The 20,752-nt window shown below is 53.1% G+C and overlaps 5 protein-coding genes across 5 annotated transcripts; 1 reads left to right on the top strand and 4 right to left on the bottom strand.

Annotated features, from left to right (window-relative positions):
* Nucleotides 1-1,018: 1,018 nt before the first annotated feature.
* On the bottom strand, nt 1,019-1,274 carry QC764_101832 (uncharacterized protein; the record flags this gene model as incomplete). Its single annotated transcript, XM_062941410.1, has 2 exons — nt 1,019-1,119; nt 1,193-1,274. 2 exons carry the CDS (start codon nt 1,272-1,274, stop codon nt 1,019-1,021), a joined length of 183 nt encoding a protein of 60 aa, XP_062804254.1.
* A 957-nt stretch (nt 1,275-2,231) lies between these two features.
* Nucleotides 2,232-2,348, bottom strand: QC764_101831 (uncharacterized protein; the record flags this gene model as incomplete). Its single annotated transcript, XM_062941408.1, has 1 exon — nt 2,232-2,348. One exon carries the CDS (start codon nt 2,346-2,348, stop codon nt 2,232-2,234), a length of 117 nt encoding a protein of 38 aa, XP_062804253.1.
* Nucleotides 2,349-2,936: 588 nt separating this feature from the next.
* GT2 (Type 2 glycosyltransferase) lies at nt 2,937-6,396 on the bottom strand. Its single transcript, XM_062941409.1, has 3 exons — nt 5,307-6,396; nt 4,359-5,237; nt 2,937-4,293 (listed from the first exon to the last, which is right to left on the bottom strand). Exons 1-3 carry the CDS (start codon nt 5,390-5,392, stop codon nt 3,792-3,794), a joined length of 1,467 nt encoding a protein of 488 aa, XP_062804252.1. The 5' UTR covers nt 5,393-6,396; the 3' UTR covers nt 2,937-3,791.
* Nucleotides 6,397-6,544: 148 nt separating this feature from the next.
* QC764_101828 (uncharacterized protein) lies at nt 6,545-9,997 on the bottom strand. The gene is made up of 2 exons (XM_062941407.1): nt 9,849-9,997; nt 6,545-9,747 (listed from the first exon to the last, which is right to left on the bottom strand). Exons 1-2 carry the CDS (start codon nt 9,890-9,892, stop codon nt 9,612-9,614), a joined length of 180 nt encoding a protein of 59 aa, XP_062804251.1. The 5' UTR covers nt 9,893-9,997; the 3' UTR covers nt 6,545-9,611.
* A 7,530-nt stretch (nt 9,998-17,527) lies between these two features.
* QC764_101820 (uncharacterized protein) lies at nt 17,528-19,081 on the top strand (the record flags this gene model as incomplete). The annotated part of the gene is made up of 1 exon (XM_062941406.1): nt 17,528-19,081. One exon carries the CDS (start codon nt 17,528-17,530, stop codon nt 19,079-19,081), a length of 1,554 nt encoding a protein of 517 aa, XP_062804250.1.
* Between the last annotated feature and the right edge of the window lie 1,671 nt (nt 19,082-20,752).

Here is a 20,752-nt window from a genome sequence, read left to right as displayed (position 1 = left end):
TTCTGGCTTGCAGACAGCAAAGCAAAGCATGATGATCTGTCTCGAGTGTTGGCAATAATTCGTCTGTAGCATGTTGAAATGGGAGGTTGGAGCTCTGCTTTTCTCCGCACGAATCAACAAGCGTGGCTGTCGGACGCTTTTCCCACCCCCTCTTTCCTGCCTCTGCACCATCCAAACACACCTGCCCCTCACCACCCCAATGTTTAGCATCGCACACCGAGAAAAACGAAGGGCTCTGAGTGGCCGGACAGCGAGATACTGACCTTGAGTTCATGTGGCCAACCCGATCCAGCGGCGTCTTAGCGCAACTGACAGGTTTCGTTACGACACAAACCACGAGGTCAGAAGTGTCCAGAACGTCATCCCTGGAAAGCTTCACCGAAGCTGTACCTCGAACCGAGGACAACCGCCGTCGTCGCCCAACAACGGGTCTACAGAGCACCACCACGCAGCTCGACAGCGACGTCATACAGTGTAGAAAGAACAAAAGAAAAAAAGCTCCCTCAGTGACACCCCACCATCTCGTCCTTGGGCTTCTGGATGTCTGAACCTCCGACAGAGGCGCAGGACGCAGGTATGTATAGTTTTCCATGCAAGAAAGTTGCAGCATCTTCAACCAGCCCGCCCTCTCTTTGAACCGTAGGTGCAGCAGACGCAGGTCCAACTCGAAAAGGTTTGGCGCGGCTCTGTACTGTATCTTGAGGGAGGGGGCGTGGGAGTAGACGAAAGGGGGTGAAAGGTCTCTTGCTGGGCTCACCTCTCGGGCGTGCGTGTGTACTTTGTGGAGGCCCGTCTGTGCGAAAAGGGACCATTTGTAGCGGGGTTCTGGGGAAGTATCGTCGTGAAGCATCATTCCGGGGTCGAGTCTCCAGAACCACCATCTGGATCGAGCATTAGCGGCTCCAGGGCGAATGCACCCGGACGATTCAGTCAATGCCATCTCGCTCTTAGCACCGGAGAGAGGCAGGCTGCTCCACCCATCTCGAGGTGTGGCCGGGGATGAAGGTGCCACGGATCATCAGGTTTTGGATGCGTTTGCAAGAAACAAGATCGGGACGCTTCCCGAAACAGCTGCTTGGCGAGCAACAGTGCCATGAAGAAGATGTCGTATATGTTCCGCTGTAGAATCACCCCAGTCCTGATTAGCGGTTATGTCATGGCGGGTGGGAGATCGAGCTCCGCTTAAACTCACCTGCTTGGCCAAGCTGTCGATGGTAGGTGAAAGGAGGATCATCCTTGCTGAAGGCGGACCATCGAGATGTTATTGCTCGCATACTAGCTGATTGGTGAAATTAGATCGTCCGTGGTCTGGAGATTCAGTCGGCAATGATTGCTTGTTGATACCGGCAATGGCAATTGATAGCCTTTCATATCCAGAGGTAGCATGTGGTGTTGCTTTCATGATGAACGAAGAGGCCGAACCCCGAACTTTTGTGCGGAAATTTGCGTGCTTGCCCACGGCTCAGCCGAGATGTGTCAATCCCATCCCACGAAGGCGAGAGGGTTTTTGGTCGAAAGAGGCAGGAACCATGCTTGAAGGAGAGATGCCTGCAGGTGGCAGTGTGGGCGTGGAACGCGCGAGGAGGGCAGGAAGCGGGATAATTGCAACTTCGTGTGCATGGCGCCCAGAAAGAGAGGCTTCCTATTTCTGTCAGTATGGAAATTCATTCATGATCATGCTTCATATTTCGAATTCCTGCTTTTTTCCGGTCTGCCTGGACTGCGTAACATATCCAACCAATCAAATTGTAAGATATATGTCGAAGAAACAAGCTGTGCCTGACAGGCCGGGCAGCTGGTCGAGCCAGTCAGCCAGTATGTAGGTATATCTGCGAGCCAAGAAGACCGAGCAGTGTGTCGAATAGAAGCAGGTACGGGCACGCTTTCCCTGATAAGTCCGGTGACGTAAGGTATGGGTCGCTGTCAAGAACTGTACGGTACATTGAATGTCCGTCAGTAGTACCACAACTGGGCTTAGAATTGGTTGGCTTGGTTCCATGGGGCCTCAAAGTCACCTGTCGTTCTGAATGAGCTGCTCGGTGGTCAATTCGAGATTGTGCGTGGTCTCCACTCTGTTTACGAGTGGCTGGAGTGTCAATATTTCCTATCTCGATCTCGCTCAATTAGCTTTGTCAACAGACCATGGCGATACATCGTCAAGGGTTCCCTGACAATAAGTTCACTTGATTCGGTCAGAGGGACACAGCGGCTCTTGTCCAGGGCGGGGTTGGTCATTTGATATACCTCGAAGAATGGCTGTGTTGCAGTGGCCGTTCCGTGCTTTCGAACCTTATAGAAGCGAGCTTTGTGTTCTGAAGGCTCGTCAGGAGACGAGAACGATGTGGCATCGTAAATCTACCCGGTGGAGGGGCCTGGTTTGTCGTCTTCTTAATCGGTCTAGATGCATTATGCAACATCAGATCGGCCTATCAGGAACCCTGGAAAGAGCCTCGGGTCTTGGGACGTGGGCTGTCCACACAAGAGTCCCGGGGCTGCTGTCAGCCAACCTGGAATCGAGGACAGGCGCATGTGGCGGCGACCAGGGAGATGTCCCCAGGTTATTTTCGGTGCGTGATGCATGTTGTACGCCGAGCTGGTTGCTGCTTGGGGGGCAAGCGGGACGTGGGCGTGTGCAGTTCAAGCGCGAGTCCTCCTTGGACCATCGAGGGCCGAATGCCGTGTCACCCCATGTCTTTCCTCGCCTACTACAAGGCCAAGCATCGACATGGGCAGGCATCACGTTGCGGCCAGGTCGGTGTGTTTCCAAAGCGATGCGCAGATGTCGTGCATTGGTTTGGTTAAGGTTAGTCTGCTGTGCTACCTGACCTTGGTAAAGATCGCCAGTGTGAAAGGTCCCTGGTAGCCAGATTGGGAAGACTGCCCGCTCTTGATTGGTCCGTTGGCTTTCTTATACCAGCTGGCATCGAATCAACATCCAGCTTTGCGCAAGCTATGAAAAAGACAGGCAGTATCGACAAACATATAGAGGCCAATACCTTTTTTTTGCCATTGGATACCAGAGCAATCGTCTCCGTCAGTCTATCTATGTCTAACGGACACCATTCTAATTCTCTTGTATATGTCCTCTTGCCGTCCCAGTGGGTGAGAGGTTTTCTCTTTGACCCATATACCAACCAAGCCCCCAGACCTGTTCCCTGCCTATTAAAGAGCGAGTGCCCATTCCGAAGCCTCGCTCCCTGCCAACACAAACCTCGTGTGTTCCATGCCGGCGACCTTTGAAATACCATTACGATTTTGACCCTGGAGACCCGTTTCCCACCATGAACCGTCCTAGCCATAATGGGCACCAAAATGAAGAGAGATGAAATCGGAGGAAAAAGAAAAAACAAAAAAAAAAGACGAGAAAAAAAAACTCGTAAAACAAAACATGAGCCTGTAAAAAACAAGAGAAAAAAAAAGAACAAATCTCAAACTTTTCCTCGTCGCCGCGGACCAACCCCCGTTTTTGTTGTTGTGATGAATCGTAAGTGATGCGCCCTCGAACAACCTCTTGAGAAAGAAAACGAGCCACAGGGGGGGTGAGAAGAACCCAAAACCCAAAAACCAATCCCGTCCGGGATAAAGGAGTCCTGTTGACCTCAATCCCATGCCCTTATTCCTGACCCCCCGACCGTCCTGATACCCAAAAAATGAAATTCGTAGCATCCCAAGCCATTCGGCCACATGAATCGTGATATTAATGCACTGGCGAGACGGCTTCGTTTTTGGAGGTCGTCCCAACCGCCCGTGCTGCTTTCCCCTTCCCCAGCGTCGGTGTTGCGCCGTGAATGTTACAACACTTCGTCCACCATGCACCCGCTAAACTCGTGCTTCTGCGCCAGATAGGAAGCCCGGCGGGCTTGGGAGGTGGCCGTGTGCCGCACCGACTCGAGAAGATCTGGCCCGCCCGGCATGGCCATGGCCTGGCTGCGGACCGGCTTCTCTTGGAGACGGAACTGGTTGTGCTCGTCACCATCCTCACGACTGCCCCACGACGTCTGCTTGAGCGTAAACAGCGCATACAGCTTGATGAACCCGTGGAACCAACCGAACAGAATGGACACGGGCAGGAACATGATGTCACTCGGATTCCTGCGGAACAGCCCAACCAGTTTTACCACTTTCGTGAAGCAAAACATGAATATTATTTCTGCAGCGAGTAGGATATAGCGGCTCCTGAGCTCCCAGTTCTCCGTCGCCCACCAGCACGAGAAGAGCAGAAGGGGATCGACGACAAAGGCAAGCGAAGTAAACGTTGCGATATGAAGCGCATATGTGCACCAAAGTTGCTGACTATTGTTGTGGGGGGCTTGAGTCAGTTTGGGACGTGAAGAGATAAAAGGGGGGTGTTGTCATACGTAAGCACGTGTCTTTCATGCACAAGACTGGTCCAGTTGCTCCTCCAATTGCTTCTCGCCCAGCGGGAACACTGATACAAGAACTTGAAGCCGTTTTCGAGCGTCGTCTCAATCTCACATTCGTTTTCGTACTGGATCCAGGTCTTCCACTTTTGGGCCACAAGCCATCGTGTCACGTAGTTGTCGTCGTCCGCATTCAGGATGTATTTGCCCCATTTTTCATTCTTGAACCCGCCCAAAAAGTCGTAGCTCTTAAGAATTTCGGTTCGGTAAGCACCAGTGCGCCCCGACATGCAAGAGGTCCCGCCGTCAATATTGTGGGTCGCTGAGATTTCAAAATTCCTCCTCTCAATATAGGCTGCGCCGAGCCAATTGAAGATGCGCGTTGTCAAGTCACCACCCACCCGCTTCACTCTCTGGCACGTGCCAACTCCACCCATCCTGTCGTCCTCGAACGGCGCCAGTAGCCAGGGCATGAGAGTCGACGGCCATTCTACGTCGTCATCAGCCATAACCGTGATGGGAGTCTGAACATGATCCCCCTCGAGCGCCCTGCACACCTGTAGCCGCTTGTTGGCCTTGTCGACGTGCAGAACCTCGATGACGGTCGGGTGTGTGCTGTTCACCCCACGGAGGGCGGAAGCAGCCTCTTCCAGCGCATTGTGTTTCTTGTAGGTGGTGACCAGAATCAGTTTGGCGGGTCTGCAGGCAAGGATGCTTTCCAGGGATGGCTGAAGCTCTTGCGGACGGTTGTGAATTGTTGGGATAATAACTGTGACATCGTTTGATGTGTATCTCGGTTTCTCCCAGTTCGGAACTATGGATTTGTATGTCCAGTGGCTGATGCAGTGGACAATCAGGCGGACATAACGATGAAGCCTGGAATTGTGCCGAGTTAGCTCCTGCAGGATTCAAGAAAAAAAAAAGAATAGTGGCATGTCAACCTACCAGAGGATTGTGTGGAAAATGGCCCAAAACTTCACAGACCAGAGGAAATCTAGCCTTGGAATTAGGAGATCCATAAGCTCAGGCATGCTGGTTTTTTGAAGCGAGTGAGATCCAGACAGGAGACGGGGGATTCTTGGCTGCTTTTATATAGGCAGACCAAGTCCGGTCTGGTTTTGAAGGTTTGGTGACAGGTCTCGCCAAGCTGCGAGATCGAGGTGGGTGGTAGGGCAATGTTTCGTTTTAGAACGTCGAGGTTTCAGCAACAAGGCCGGGGCGGAGCCCAGTCGGGAGGGAAGCGGGAGGAGAGCGGGTGGTGGAGACCGAGAAACGGCACGGCCGTGTCATGAACGTCGAGGGGTTGTAGGGGAGAGATTCGAGCTTTCTCCAGCCTTGACGGTTTTGCTCTCGGGCGGTAGGAGCCTGCCCGTGTTCTGGGACAGCGACTGAAATCAAACAAAACGACCGGCACAGGCGAGTCCCGCTGGCACAACAAGGTTGTTGTTGCCGTCGACGAGGATGCCCAAGATAGTATACACACAAGACGGGGTAACGTCAAGGAAACAAAGCCATGGCATGAACCAATTGGCCTCTTGGAAGAAGACAAGGACAAAAAAGCAAAGACGCGGCGGGATGACATCCCCGGGTCTAGGCTCGGGGAGGGAGTGCCGGCATATATAGCCAGAGGGGGGGAGGACGAGAAGAAGCGAGGCAGGAGGAGACTGGCGACGCATCAGGGACGTGGTACTCTCTGTCAACTTTGACAGAGCTTCCTTGACAAGGAAGAGGAACAAATGAGAAGGCGAGATTTTTTTGCTCAGAGGAGTGGCAGCAGCAAGAGAGATGGAGGGTACCTTCCATGTACTGGGCGTCGGCAACTGCCCGGCAGGAGCCCATGCAGAAAGGTACTCGGTCCACGATGGAGGTGGAAGCCAATCTTGGAGGCAATACTTAGTTGCAGCAGATACCCCCGTACATCGTACCTCGTAGGGTATTAGCTGCTCAAGCGGACTGGAAGGGGGCTTTGGTTTTGTTGCGCACCCTCGACGTGAAGTGGAACGCCAGACAAAGACAACAAGGTGCACAACTGCAGAACCCATGCACATTAGAAAAACGACCCATAGCTGCAATTGCTTTGGTAGTTTTTTGTAGCCAGCCAAGCGTGCCGTACCAGCCAAGGGGGGGTGTACCTAGAGTGATGGCCTGCCAGGGGGGGTGTTGAGGCAAGGGCCCTTTTTGGGGGTATTGCTGCATGCTGGAGAGGGGGGTGCAGCCGTGAGGAATGGATGCCACCGGGGGTTTAACCCCAAGAAGTGATTTTTGAAATTTTATTCGAATGCTTTTAGAGTGCGCCAGAAGCGGGCCCATGCGTAGTGATATGTTTCCATGGCTGTACATTCTGTCCTCAATCTCACGCTTCAGAGATATCGTTCTGTTTTGGCCTTTGGCGAACGTCGAAACTTTTGCCATTGGTGACATGGGTTAAAGGACGGAGCGTTGCCAAGCCAAGCTCCCTGAGGTCTGGACACGCTGCGGCACCCCGCCAAAATCGCCGAGCTTGCGCGAGCGAGTGGTGATTTTGAGGCTTTAAAAAAATGGGCTGGACGGGGATGTGGAGGCGTGATCCACCAGAGATTCCGTCAAGAGCACATGTACACTCTGGTACTGGGCCGTACAAAATGCGTGGGCGGGCTGCTGTTCTTCTTGACCAGTAGCAGTCAGCGGGGGAGTACACTTGGATCGCCGCGCCTGTCCATCCCCAGCAACGGGGGGAGAGAGAGAGGCACGCGCTGGTTGTGGTGAGAGCTCTCCACCGTCAGCGCTTGCGCCTAACAAGTCTGCGCTTGCTGTTAGAGCACAGCATGTGGCCAGTGAGCGCCCCGCCGTAGGCCAGACCCTCTATCTTCCTTTGGCAATCAACTCGCTGTGATAATCAGAGGCCTGCTGCTGTGTTGGCGGCTGCTAGAGATACCTATCACATGGCGGAGGGACTCGGAATGCGGCCATTGGCGTGAGTTCTGTCCGCTGTTGAGCAATCATATTCGGAGCTGGTTGCTCCACACCGGCCAAGGTTCAATCGACAACCGGGTTGTTGGCGATCGATCTCCCGGCCTTCTCGGCAATGACCGGCTTGCACTTTGTTGCTGATGGCCTTGTTCAATGGATAGAGCCGGCAATCTTGTTGGTGAAAGCTCGCGTTCGCTGTGAACACAGGTTGGAGGTTCATATGTCATTAGTCATTTGCGGAGCGCAGGAAATCCGACGTTGACAAGCGACGAATCATCGAATCATCAGATGAACGCCGCGGCTCCAGGTGTGGAGGTCTGGAACGGAGAACCGTTTGTTTTCTGGAGTACTTGGCGTTCCTTTGACGATCCACCCCACGGTCTCTACAACGCTGGTGTTGCAGTCGACTTCCAATCCGTCGGCGGTGATGAAATTACCTGCCCGGAATGCACACCTGGGGGAGCACGGCGAGGGACGGGGCCGGAAAGACTCGAAACGACATGCTGCCGGCCTTGGATATGTATGGCACGGGCCCGACATGGTGAAGGGACATTGGTGCTGGAGATTCAACGTTATCGACTACCTCTTTGGGAACCGGCCTCGGGCGAAAGCCTTTGATGGGCGGGGGAGAGCGGGTACAAATTAGGTCAAACAGGGTCTACTCCTTGTCCGAGATGGGTCCTAAACCCTACCGTCTTCAAGGATGTCATCGAGGGTGGTCCAACGGGAGCCCACTTGGCCATGAACGGAGAACGGTCGAGCCGGCGATCCATTGCTCCGCCAATTTTGGCAATACGGAAGCACGGGCCACAACATCATCCCGTCGTTAAAGAGGTAGGTCCCCTTCAAAGCACCCTCGGTTGTCGGGATAACCCACGCAGCGAGATGTGGCTTCATCATATCATCCATCTTTGAGTTGGCGTGCTGGCAGGCGATGTTTGACGTGGGTGTCGTTAGGGCAGCCGACTATAGCGACGACAGTTGACGTGGGCTTCGTTTCGTCCTGTCTTTGTGGATGGGGGCGGGTCCATACTGAGGGTGAAAGCCCCAACAAGTGTCGATGGCCATCTCTCATGCAGGTACGAAGTGCCCGGCCACTGCCGTGATGACGGAAAGACACCTTGCATCCGAGCAAGATCTTGAGCGGTCCGCGTATGCTGGCTGGCGGCCGTGTAGACTAATCGGGGTCGAGCAGATGCGCCCCCTGTTGTATAAACGGCTGCCACCCGAAACGCTGCTAGTAAGGATTGGTTTGCACCTCATAGTTGACACGCTTCAATTCGGTCAAGGCCGTCCTGCCATGTCTCGGTGAGAACAAGGCCTGGTTTAGGGCTGGCTTCGTCATGCGCTGTCAATAACATTCTGCGACGGTATCGCGTGTCGACGATCAAGTTTTGAGCCTGGTGAACTCTTTGATTTGAGCATGGCCCCTGTTATGACCCGCAGCGCTTGCCAACTATGGACATCGGGATCAAACTATGCCCTTGCTCAGAGCAAATGCCGTGCAGGAGAGACAGAAGAAAAAGAGTAGGCCGAAGATCTTCAGGTCCGTAAACGCCGAAGGTGGTTGCATGATATCTGTGATGTTGACGAACCGTGGCGCTCCTGGTTGGCGAGAAGAAAAAGACACATCTTTCTGCTCAGGAGACAGTTGCTGGCGTGTTCAATGTTCGGGTTCGGTACGCGAGAGACTGTTGTTTCACCACGTCTCGCTCAGGGACGTCGTCAAATTCGACCGCCCTACACGGGCCGCCATGTGGACCAGACGTCACAACGGCCGAGGAGAATTCGGGCCCCCACAGGCCGGGGGAGTCGAGCCGGACCGAAGCCGAGTGCTGCTGAGCCTCCGCAAAGTTGTTGCTCTCAGGGGCAGCATCCACTCGTAGAAAGGATCAGGATCAGGTCATTGTCTCATCCCTGGAAACATCAAAGTGGCAGTGAGTGGCAGCATCATGGAATTCGAGTTCAAAGCGTCGGACTGGGGTGCCGGCCAATATCCAGTCTCGAGCAAAAGAGCCGAGTTTGGATGGCCAAGTGTCAACCGGCCGGCTGAGCCACATAGGTATAACTACTCTGCTGGGTGTGATGTAGGTGCAAATATAGCACTACATTTGTCGTATATATGATAAATCTCATGACAAGGTCTAATGGTGTGTACATACATTGGTGAAGCTGGTGAATGTGTTTTGTCAGGTGGGCCCACCTGGCACGACTCATGTCGCAATCCAACGGAGCGTCCCGTTCGTTGCCGTTCAATGGCGTCGAAGCAGGCGCCACATCGTTGGCGATCCGGAAGGGCGCTCACCGGCGGCGAACTTTCTTATTCCCCCCCATAGTTCGCGATGTGTGACCTAACGGATTGCGTGACGATCTCCCGAGTGAAGACGACTTGCTACACGCATCCCCACAAAGCTGGAAAACATCCCGCGCCGTCTCTCTGACGATGAATAAATTAGAGGTGTGTGGTGTGTATATGAGTTGGGGTATGTGGGGATGAGGTTGCGGCCAGCGATATGCCAAGAACTATCCCGCACTCACCCAACGTCTCTCCTTTCCCATCCACCGTGGCCCAGTAGACACATGTACTTTCTGTGACTTGTACAAACTGCTATGGTGCTGGCGTATCTAATTCGGGCTTGCCATGACGGCGTTTTCGCGAGACGGGATGCGTTTTGAAGCGTTGGCACACATAGATATCGCGATGCCTTGCTGATAAGAAATTTGTAAAAATAACAAGGCTGCAACTCCTTCTGCAGCTAAAACCCAAGTGTTACATCAAGAGGACAAGAAACACTTGGATATTGTGGGAGCAAATAATTCTTTCCCGCACTCAGTCAGAAGTTAGTTTAAAGTGCTCTTCCACTCTGCCGGCCCGGTTATTAGGGTTCGCTGAGTGTCTGCGGGCTGAGTGGTCTGTGCTGCCTGCCTGTTCTGGTGAACTCGGGACGGGAGGCAGTTGCGAATAGGTAGGTTCACTGAAGTGGGATGATTGAGTACCTACCTAGGTACTTTACTTCGGTTCTTCAGAAAAAGCAACGACAAGGCCTTCTAGAATGCACACCCTGCTATCTCGCACTTCTATTTCCAGACTTGCACTACGCCAACCCCCATGGGATTCGATATGTTATCGTTGGGATCATGCTTTACTACAACGCTGCAGCATCCTCCTCGCCATCACACGTATAATGGCAACCTCTTTTCTGCGTGCCCAGACCTCATCGGGCCGGCATATCGTCGGCAATGTGTTGACAAGAAATATCGACATCTGGTTCGAGAAGAGCCAGCCAGACACCCACAGCATCATCGCCCTGAATTGCCTTGGCTTCAGCTGTCCAACCGGGCAATGATGAGCATTGTGTTCGTGCAGCACGTCACTGCTACCTCCCCTTTGTCGACCATTCATCCGGAATTGAAATCCTCACCAGAGCCATGTTGCTGAGATTGACGCCGGTCTCAACCAAGGGCATCTTGGCCCATCCCGCGGTCCTTGTTGGAGTGCGCTACCAGCACGCGCAGAACCGATATCAAGCGGCACACTAATAATAATACTGCCACCTCAGAGCCGAATCGAGGGGTTGCAAAGTTCTTCAAGCTCTCTGCGACCGCCCCCCCCCCGCCGCGCACTCGCTCATTTCTCTGACTGCACGCAATGCCGTCCCATGGCCATGTCCTGTCGACTTGCAATCCACCCGCATCTGGTGCATTGTGTACAAGGGCCCGCTAACGTCATAGCGACCTCGGGGCAGCAAGTGGGAGGGGTTGGGACGGGCATCGTGGCTGTCGTGGTGCTGTTGGGTGGTGAGATGATGTGGAAGAGAATTCATTCGCTTCTGCAAATTGGGGAGCACCCAGCAAGCGAAGGTCTGCTGTGATGGAACAATGGAACCCAACCCGCGGTCCGGAGAGCATGGCTCGGGGAAGCAGCAGTGCAGCTCCGGCAGATGCGGTCGATCTGGATGATGCGCATTCAAGGGCTTTTTCCTGCGGCGAAAAGTGGCATTTTTCTGGATAAACTGCGAGACTGTCTCTCAGACCCCCAGGCTCCCAAACCCCCAGGTCCAAATCCAGGCTCGGCGTGGGTATGCCCCGGGCATACAGGCAGGTAATATCGACATCTACCACAACTCGAAAGGCGGGCCATCCAAGCGGGGCCATGATGTCTAATCTTTTCAGCAATTTATCTCTTCTATGACGCCTTTCTCCTGCATATGCCCCGACGATGTGGTTGCATCATTACCGTTTGGTGCCTTGTTCTGGCGTCGCTGATGCAAAGCACAGGGTTCAGGATAGCAGCAGCCTGCCACTATCTCCTTCCTCCAGCGTGGCAAGCAGATAATGTCAAAGAGCTCCCGGGATCCATGATCCTTTCCTTTTCCCGTGCCGTGGAAAAGGCCGCGCATGTCACCGACCCATTACCGTACCGGTCCGACTGAAACCCGGCCAACTTTGTTCAAAACACTGGATATGATCCCAGGGCAGGCCTGCCTTGCTCATGATCAAACCACGATTCGCACAGTCTGACTGGCGGTCAAGAGGCGAATTGATAGGCTGTTCCGCGCGCATCATCCAAGGAAAGACCCCCCAGCTCACCGACACGCCGCCGAATCGACAGCCTAGAGTCAAGAGAGTCTTGGTCATCCTCCTCATCTCGTCTTCCGTTCTCCCGGCATGTCCAAGAGCACCTCAAGTCACCATTTGTCAACAGCCGTCGTCCGCAGATGGGTCAAGACACCCCGAGAGCGCAGCCCAACCAGCGATAAGCTCGCTCCGAGAGCGGACAGCGGCAAGCGGGCCGTTGTCCTGTCGTGCCATACCGCTGTGGCGAGTCGTTCCCTGATAACGGCTTCGCTACCGCTAGGTCATCAAGCCAGTTGCTATCTGGCAATGGATAAGGGAGGGTCTAAGACTATGGCGAGCGACTGACGATCTGCTTGGGAGCTCCTTAGAGTATGTGTTTTGAACGCTATGGGACCGTTGGGACTAGGAAGGTCGAAACCCTCCCCGGAGTCCTCAGACGCTTTCTACCTGACGGCAAAGCTTTCCCTGAAATGTCCTTGGGGCTTTGATAGTCACGAGGACTGCTGCAGACGGCGAAACACCCCGTCTTTGCTTCTGGTTGGCCGATCTGGCTTCAGCTTGGATGCAGGGCACATTTCCTGTCCAACTTCTTCATCACCAACGGACGCCTCCCAGTGCCCATATGGGATCGACATGGCTGGTGAACTTGGCCGCGGTCACCGGGCTTTGAACCTCTGCGGTACGATCATTGCCACCGCGACCCCTCTCTAGTTTGTGTCCGGACGCTGATTATGGTAACAGAAACCCCGCCTTCTGGGAGTTCTAGATTTCCTCGGCAGCGGCAACGAGGACGTATGAGGTGATCAGTCACATCGACGAGGCCCTGCCAATTGCGGGGAAGACACCAAGGGTACTTGAAGGTACTTGGGAAAAGCGCTCTGTCAAGTTCAGGTGATGGACATGATCAGAATACAGCCGTATCGGGGAACACGAAGTTGTCATGTTGTGTGGTCGCTGTCAAGTGCTCTTCTCTACCAGTGTTCAACTTCCCCTACGTGGCAAGCAACCTCGAGAATCTACACACCAAGCACCGAGAAGCAACAGTGTGTCACGCATGACGTGAGAGGATGAGTCTTCTTTTCAACATACAGCTCTTCGTATGTCAGACGTGTGCGGCGTGCTTCTTTCAGGATCAAAGCAGTTGGGCGACGGTGTGACGGTCCAGCGATAGGAGAGGGTCGAGGCACTCTCTCGGAGAAAGCGGCTGCTTAGCTTGGGAATGCTTTATCTACACCCCCCGAGCCCCAACGGAGGATCATGCTGGGAGAAGCAAGGCTCTAAGGATACGTCGATCCCAATTCGTCAGGCACAGAGACGTGTTGACAGGAATCTTGGACCAAGTATTTCACTTCAGCCGATGTCCCGCTAGTTCCAACATCACCAGTGGATTTGCATTGTGCGCGAAGGAGTAGCCATTCGGAAGCAAGGCAAATGCGGAATACGCTTTTGAGGCGGAGCGGTCCTTCCCTCCCCGAGAGCAAGCATCTGCGAGGTTTGGGCTAGGATTCGCGGTTGAAATTCTCACCAATTAGAGAACACAATCTGCTTCTGCCTCATCACTCTGCCTGCTTTCACTTCGCGACGAGTTCCTTGTTTGGGAGTAGATCGGGCCTCGAGAGCGACCACTCATGAGTGACTGGTTATGTCATCGGTGGGTTCAGACAGGGCTGAACTACCACAAGTCATGATATATCTGGAGTCAGCGCTTCTGATTCATAGAACCCATCAGATAAAACAACTCTACCACCTTCCAGGCTGCCATATACCTCTGGTGTCTCGCCCACCAGGAGTCTTCAAGATTTAGGATTTCAGACATCCCGAGAGAATTGGTCTCGCTTCACACCAGGGGCCGGTTATAATCAGAAGACTAGAGCTTGTTCTATTTCTCTGTTTCAGCTTCGAGACGACAACATTGCCATGATCTATGAAGAACGGCGTATCCCCTCCGCCACTAGGATTCAGGTCAGCTCATCATCAACCATCATGGACTGTCTACCTACAAGTTTATTCGGCCTGTTATAAGTTCTCTGGGCTCCAGGGCCGGCACCTAGTCATCTGACATTGGCAAGAAATATTAAGCAGTAGGCCCATGGAAAGACTTCTTAGGACTTGCGTTGGCCAGGATAAGCCCATGGGTGAGCCGTCGTCCCAGTGGACAAACAATGCAAGCAAGTGCCTTTGCGTCTTGAAGAGCTATATGCTCTTTGACCCTCTTGATTGTTGCTTGTTGCAACTGTATGATTCCTTCTCTTTCGCAGCTATTTGCTACCTAGTGGTAGCTTTCGTCGCGATCTGAAGGACGGGAGAACTATGAAGGGGGAAAGCTTGCATCCAGACCTTTTCCTCATGGTCCATTATGCAATGTGCATTAAATGCGCATTATCACAGCTCCTTTGTCCCTCTCATCTCACATCTCTATCTCTATTTTCAATTTTTTATCGCCGACGCCACCCATGGCCGGGGCGATGCATGGAAACCGCGGAGGGCAGGTCAATCGAGTCCAACGTTGGGGGTTTCAACTGCAGCAACCAAGTGTGCTGGGCCAACGGTTGGTCCAATGATACTCTATCTGCTTGTGTCTCCTTCTCTATTCCTGCTCTCGTTTAACTCGTTCCAGCCACCGGCGAGATAGCGAGCCGTGCAAGCCGTTATAAAGCTTCCACGAAGAGGGGGAAAAGTTCTTCACCGGCTGGCAAGGGGAAGGGCAGTGTTTTGAGCATCCGTATCAGGCAGGGAAGGAGATCCGGCCACCGCCTTTGCTTGGGTCATCTTCTCAACTTGGGACTTGACCGCCCACCCATCCATTCTCGGCAGGGGCCCCGGCCGGGTAAAAGCCCCACCTTCACCGTTGATGTTCACCGCCGACCGAGAAGGAAGACAATCCGTGGATCCTGTCCCGCCTCCTCCCCCGGTTTTCTCCACCCCCAGTTCGCATCCTAGAGCAACGCGCAGAAAAGAAAAACAACAGAGACAACAGTCAGGATGGTAGGAGGACAAGATGCGGGGTTTTTGGCTCAAACTCGGGTCGTGCCGTCGAGCCGTGGCGGTGACGCTCATGGGAACAGCAAGCAACATGTTTGGAAGCAGACAAATTGAGAAGGCGGCGGCGGCGGATGGGCGGCTGGGCGCGCAAAGAAGCCAACCAAACTGCAGCTCGTCCACACCGACACGGCGCAACCCACAACACCACATCCGTGTGGAGGGGGAGGAGCTTCGAGGGGTTGGAGGGGTCCGAGGAAGACGAGGGGAAGTTATTGCACGTTCCCCAGTGCGTTGTGTGCCCGCCACCGGCTTCGGCGGTGCGGGGTTCGTTCAAATGTGTTCGTTCCACCATGGCACCTCAATGCTCACCTCCAGGAGCAGATACCGCCGTCGTCAGTTCACCACAAACGACGCCTCTGGATGAACGCGCAATCTGTGCAAGGTGACGAGAACGGCGAGTGATTACGGAGTAGTGGTACTTTGACCGCTCTTGATGAAACCATGGGGAAGTTCCATGTTTCCGGTAATAGTATTAGCAATTGAGAAACACTGCTTGGTCGGCTGGCTAGACTCTTGTCTTTGGTGCTGCTGTATGAGGTGTCTGAGGTGTCTGAGCTGTCCTACATTGCATATACTCCAGTAAGCGGAGCACCTTCCTGTTTCCTGCACGGCCATGTTGTCTCTCTCTCTCTCTCTCTTCTCAAGTGTGCAAAAAGAGAAGCGTGGATTTTTTTTTTACTTTGTGTTCGGTCGTTTTGAAGATGCGGTCAACTTTGCAGTTGCTAGCAAGCGGAGACGTTGGGCTTTTGAAGAGAGCGGTGTCATGGTCCCTGGCGGGCTAAAAACAGCAAGAAAACAAAAACGGAAACAGAATCCAACCCTAAAGGACCCAAGCGCGTGCATGTTTCACACGCCAGCAGCCCAAAGAGCTTTGCTGTTTTGCAGAGATCACCGATCCCCGTTGCAACCGCAACCGGCCATCATTTTCTTCACCTGTTGCTACAACTAGTGCCATCTTGAAGAAATCGCGGGAACATGCTGTCGGAGCCGGCAGATCCACCCGTCGAATCATGGATCGCTGGCGCTATCGACTCTTCTGTAGTGTAGTCAGGGGGCCAGATCTTTTTCCATCTTTTTCTTCCTTTTGCTTCTTGACCGCCGGTATGGTCGGATATTCCGAGGCCGGGTTGAGCCAATTTTTGTAAAACGTCTGGCAGGGTGCTGGCGGAGCAACCGACGATGGCTACACATAGGAGCATACTTACTATCTACTATCACTGATACATATCTTCAGCACTGGCCAGCCATAGCCATTGTAGTCAATCCATCTGTGCTGCAGAAGCACACGCAAAGCAGCAATTACTTACAGCAGCTGATGGCTGGCCTTTGTCCAATCAACCCGGACTGTGGTGTGGCTGACGAACGCGGATTCGCGGACGCAGACGGCTGACTGGCTGGACACCACCCCTGTCGCCCCCTCTTTTCTCCCCCACACATGGCGCCCATCGACTGGGAGTGAGGCTGAATCAGTGGCTAGGCGTTCGTGCCTTGGTGCGTGCGCCAGCAGGTAGTACTCCGTAGTGGCCCCTCCTCCCGCCTAGTGCTTCTTCCCTTTCCACCCAGGGACCCAGCAACACGGTGGTGCGCACCGCCGGGAACGAAGATCGAGGGAAGCATCCCCATCAGATCATCCCACCACACCCATTTGAATTCCTGGATTTCCCCTCGTCTACTCTCCTCCTCCTCCTCCTCCTCCTCCCCCCCTTTATCCTCTCCTTGGCCATCCATCCATCCGTCCATTTTACCGGCCACACACACCACCTACACACGGCCACCACCACCACCACCACCACCACCACACCACCCCTCTCCGACAGCCCAATTTACACCAACCACCTCCCCTCCTCTTTACTCCTCATCACAACATCCGTCACAGCATCTCAGTCGCCCCTTACTTCTGCGACCACCCATCAACAATCACCACCATCAACCCCGCGCGCGACCGAGACAGGAGACCCGATCAACGAGGCCCGCGCCCGCGTCTAATTATCCCACACCCGCGCCGCTCGACGTCGAATTAGACATTTTGCAACCATTCAATCAATCACTTCCCCTCTTGCCCCCCGCCCTTTTGTTTGTTTTGGTGCCTGCCCTGTCCACGCTTTTTTTCGTGGCTTGATTGATTGACACACGGCATTATTTCCCTCTCTCCAGTCATTATTACTTGGTGTCATCTGGGGGCTGCTGCTCGGTGGATTCGGAGGGACGAGAGAGAGAGAGAGAGAGAGAGAGAGAGAGAGAGAGAGAGAGAGAGGTGTGCAAGGCCCAGCCCTCGGGGCAAAGATCGCAAAAGAAAAAAAGAGGGGGAAGTCTCTATTTTCTTAGTTTTGGCACTGCGACCATCAGATGCATTCAGCCCCGCAGTCTCGTCTTGTTCTCCCTGTTCCTTTTTGCTGGTTTTGTCGTTGTCGTCGTGCTTGAAAATTGAACCGCGCGCAGCGCTGTTGAATTCCGGAGGATCCGAAAAATCGAAGACGACATTCAGACGCGGCAGCAACGTCATCTTGGGAACTCCGAATCATCGACTTTTCCCCGCATACTGGGAAAAAAGGAGAATTGCGCAAATTGGGCAGTACAAAAGAAAAGAAAGAAGGAAAATGTTGCCAGAAATGACGACCGTTGGCGGTGGTGCGGTGCTCAATAAAAAGCTGACGAAGGCGAGGGGAAAGATGGTGAAGCCAATATTGAAGACAGCGAAGAACCTGAAGCTGTCGCATTCGGAAAAGAACTCGCTGGATCTGGATAGAGGGTGGGATGAGCAGTCGATTGAGCAGCTGGAGAATGGGGAGTGGGATGAGAAGGCGTTCCCTGGTGGCTTATCAGGAGGAGCAATGGGTCTGGGTGTCGAGAGCAACGTGGTGTCTGTTCCAGGCGGCGGAAGCAGCATTCGAGCCAAATTCCACCACGGCCGTACGCCGTCGCAAGCTTCTACTGGCAGCGGTCCTCGCGGAGGAGCTTTCATCCATCCTTTTGCGCAGGCCCCGCGGACGTCGACGCCACCCTTGTCATATGCGAACTCGCTTGCTTCGTTTGACAATACCGTTGCGAATACCATCAATAGCACTCACAACGAGCGCAACTGCTCCCCCACTATTACCGAAAACGAGGACGACTTTGACGATTTTGACTCTCCCGCGCAATACCATAACCACAGCCATAGCCACTCCTCTGCCCCGCCACCAGCGTTATCATCGCAGTCAAATCTCTCAAATCCCCGCCGACCATCGCTCCAGAGCCAGCGCACCGGGTCATACACCGAGGTACCTTCCAAAGCGCCCTCTCTTCGCATCAATACGACAGGTGGCACTTCCAGGTCGGCGTCAGGTGCGACTGTCATTTCTCGACTTGCGAATGGCACCATCTCCACGACTAGCCAGTCCGATCTGCAGTTGACAAACAGCGTCAGCGTGTCCTTGGGCACCACTCTCGACTCGCCAACCGGCAGTCTCGGAGCCGGAACAATCAACAACTCATCTTCTGGCGCCACTCAAATGTCGCCTTTGCGCAGCTCGCTCGACATGGCGAACTTTCCCCGACTTCGCAGCCGCTCCGAGCTGGACACGGCTAACCGCGCCGAAAAGATCCGAGCCGCTCGCCGCAAGTTTGAGGAGCGCGAGAACATCAAGGAGGAAAAGTACGACCGCGAGATGATCAAGAAGAGGGAGCGTAGGGACACCAAGGAAGCGAGTCGCATCGAGAAGGGAGCCCCAGCCCGTCCGTCCATCCACCGCAAGAACACTGGGAACAGCCTTAGCAATGTTATTTCTCCCCCCGCATCCACCTCTAGTGGCATCCAGGCTGTCTTTGGTAGAAAGGGCGCTTCTTGGACCGAGGGCACGACCGTTAGCAACTCTTCGCGACAGGACCTTGAAGGAGTCTACACCTCTTCTTCCGCTCCCCAGGTCGGCGACGCCATCAACAGGCGCCACACCGACTCGCCGAGCGGCGAGGAGCAGATGCGCTTCATGAGCCGCAAGTACGACAGCGTTCCGCTCGAGACGCCGCCCGCCTTCGGCCCTAATGTCGACGCTGTGCGGTTTGAGCAGACTCGGCCGCGAAGAGGGAGCGGCCCCAAGCGGAAGACGCAAAGCTACTGGGCCGGGTTTGTGCTCTGGCTGAGGACGAAGCTGCTGAGGCTTGGTGGCCGGTAAGGGCATCTCTAGGACAGCAGGGCTTACTCGGCATTATCACGAATTAGTCCGGGCACAGTCTGCAACTACTACAACAAGGGGGCGAATCTATCAGCATGGCCCGGAATGGCAAGCATTCCAGCAGCAGAGTTTGTCTCTCGACTTTCTCAGCCTGGACATCTTTTTTTTTCATCACGTCATTTGGCTTCCTATCAAGGCGTTTAGGAATTGGGGCATGGGGCACAGGGAAATATCAGCTCTCGAAGCTGAAGGCGTTATTGGTTTTTTTATACATCATATTTTTTATTTTGACCTTTTTCGCTTTCTTACCGTCGTTTACACACACAACCCCGGAAATATGGACAGCATGGATTTGCTTTTGGGAGGAACAGTTCGTGCGTTACATCGACACTATTACACACGTTTGGCACAACATTGGGCGGCGGCGGCGATATCTCTCTCTCTCTCTTTTACTGAAACTTCAGCGAGTTGTTGTTTTTTACGCAGCTATTAGCGAAGATTCTCGGCATGGCAATTGGGAAGGGGAAACAAGGGAAAGGAAAGGCATCATTCGTTTTTTTTTGGCTTTGACACGCGACATCCGGGGTTGGGTGAGTTTGTTTTTTCATCACACCACTATCTATGATGGCGGTGGTTTCTTCTTTCTTTCAGGATTCAAGGAAAGGGGGTCTGGATAACAGGCTGGCTGGCTTTTGATGACTGGGGAATTTTTTTATTTTTTTTTCACTTTTACAGGAATGGAAAGAAAGGGTGAATCGGCAAGTCTGGGATATGCTGTGGTTTAACAGCGTTTTTTCTGATTTTGCAACTGGCGCTGTACTTGTGGAACTGGGCATCGATTTTATTGATGCTTAGTTGCAGGTCGGCAGGGAAGGGATAAGATATAGATAAGAGAGGTATTTACCTACCTAGCTTTCGGTGGTTTCGAGCTTTAGAATAGGCGGAAACTTAAAGCAGAGAGACGGCTGGGCGAGAAAAAGGTCTCGGGGTTATTTAACAATTTTTGGGATGCTCATTTTTGATGTGGTGATTTTGATATGGTGACACGAAACGGATATGCTATGGTTGCACAAAATGGGATTTAAAGCTTGCGGTAGGGCTCTGTTGGTTGTTGAAAGGGATGGATTTAATGTGATTGGTCTACAACGTTGCTACACCACGACGCCACACGATGATGATTCTACCTATAGATATCACTGTCGGAATGTTAACTTGACACTACAGCATGCTGTGCTTGTTTGCTTGTGCTGCTTGGTGTCTTGATCAGGAGGCATTGTTTAAGATAGACAAGGAAAAAGATGCCGAGGTTCATGGTCGATGTGGGTACCCCTCTTTTTAACGGGAGCGGTGGCAGGTGGTGTCTACGGTGGTATTCGTTCGCCTCTGTCTCAAAACCTCTCTGGCCCCACTAAAGGCCCGGCAAAGCATGCCTGACTAGCTGCATATAGAAAAAGCTTTGCTATATTAATACTACAAAAAGCTTCTAAATATAATAGAACATAAAAACTACCAGTAGAAAAAGTTTGGTTTTATTTATTATATTTTTTAATACTATTCAGGATAATTAAAATAATAGTAATAGTAATAGTAGTAGTAATAGTATTAGTGTATATATACTAAATATAAGGTTAGACTTACAGTAATATATAAAGTTAAAGTTACATTTATATA

The sequence above is a fragment of the Podospora pseudoanserina genome, chromosome 1, assembly GCF_035222485.1.
Source record: "Podospora pseudoanserina strain CBS 124.78 chromosome 1, whole genome shotgun sequence".
Classification (NCBI taxonomy): Eukaryota; Fungi; Ascomycota; class Sordariomycetes; order Sordariales; family Podosporaceae; genus Podospora; species Podospora pseudoanserina.
Note: the sequence above shows the minus strand (reverse complement) of the source record. Positions and strands in the feature narration are given on the sequence as shown.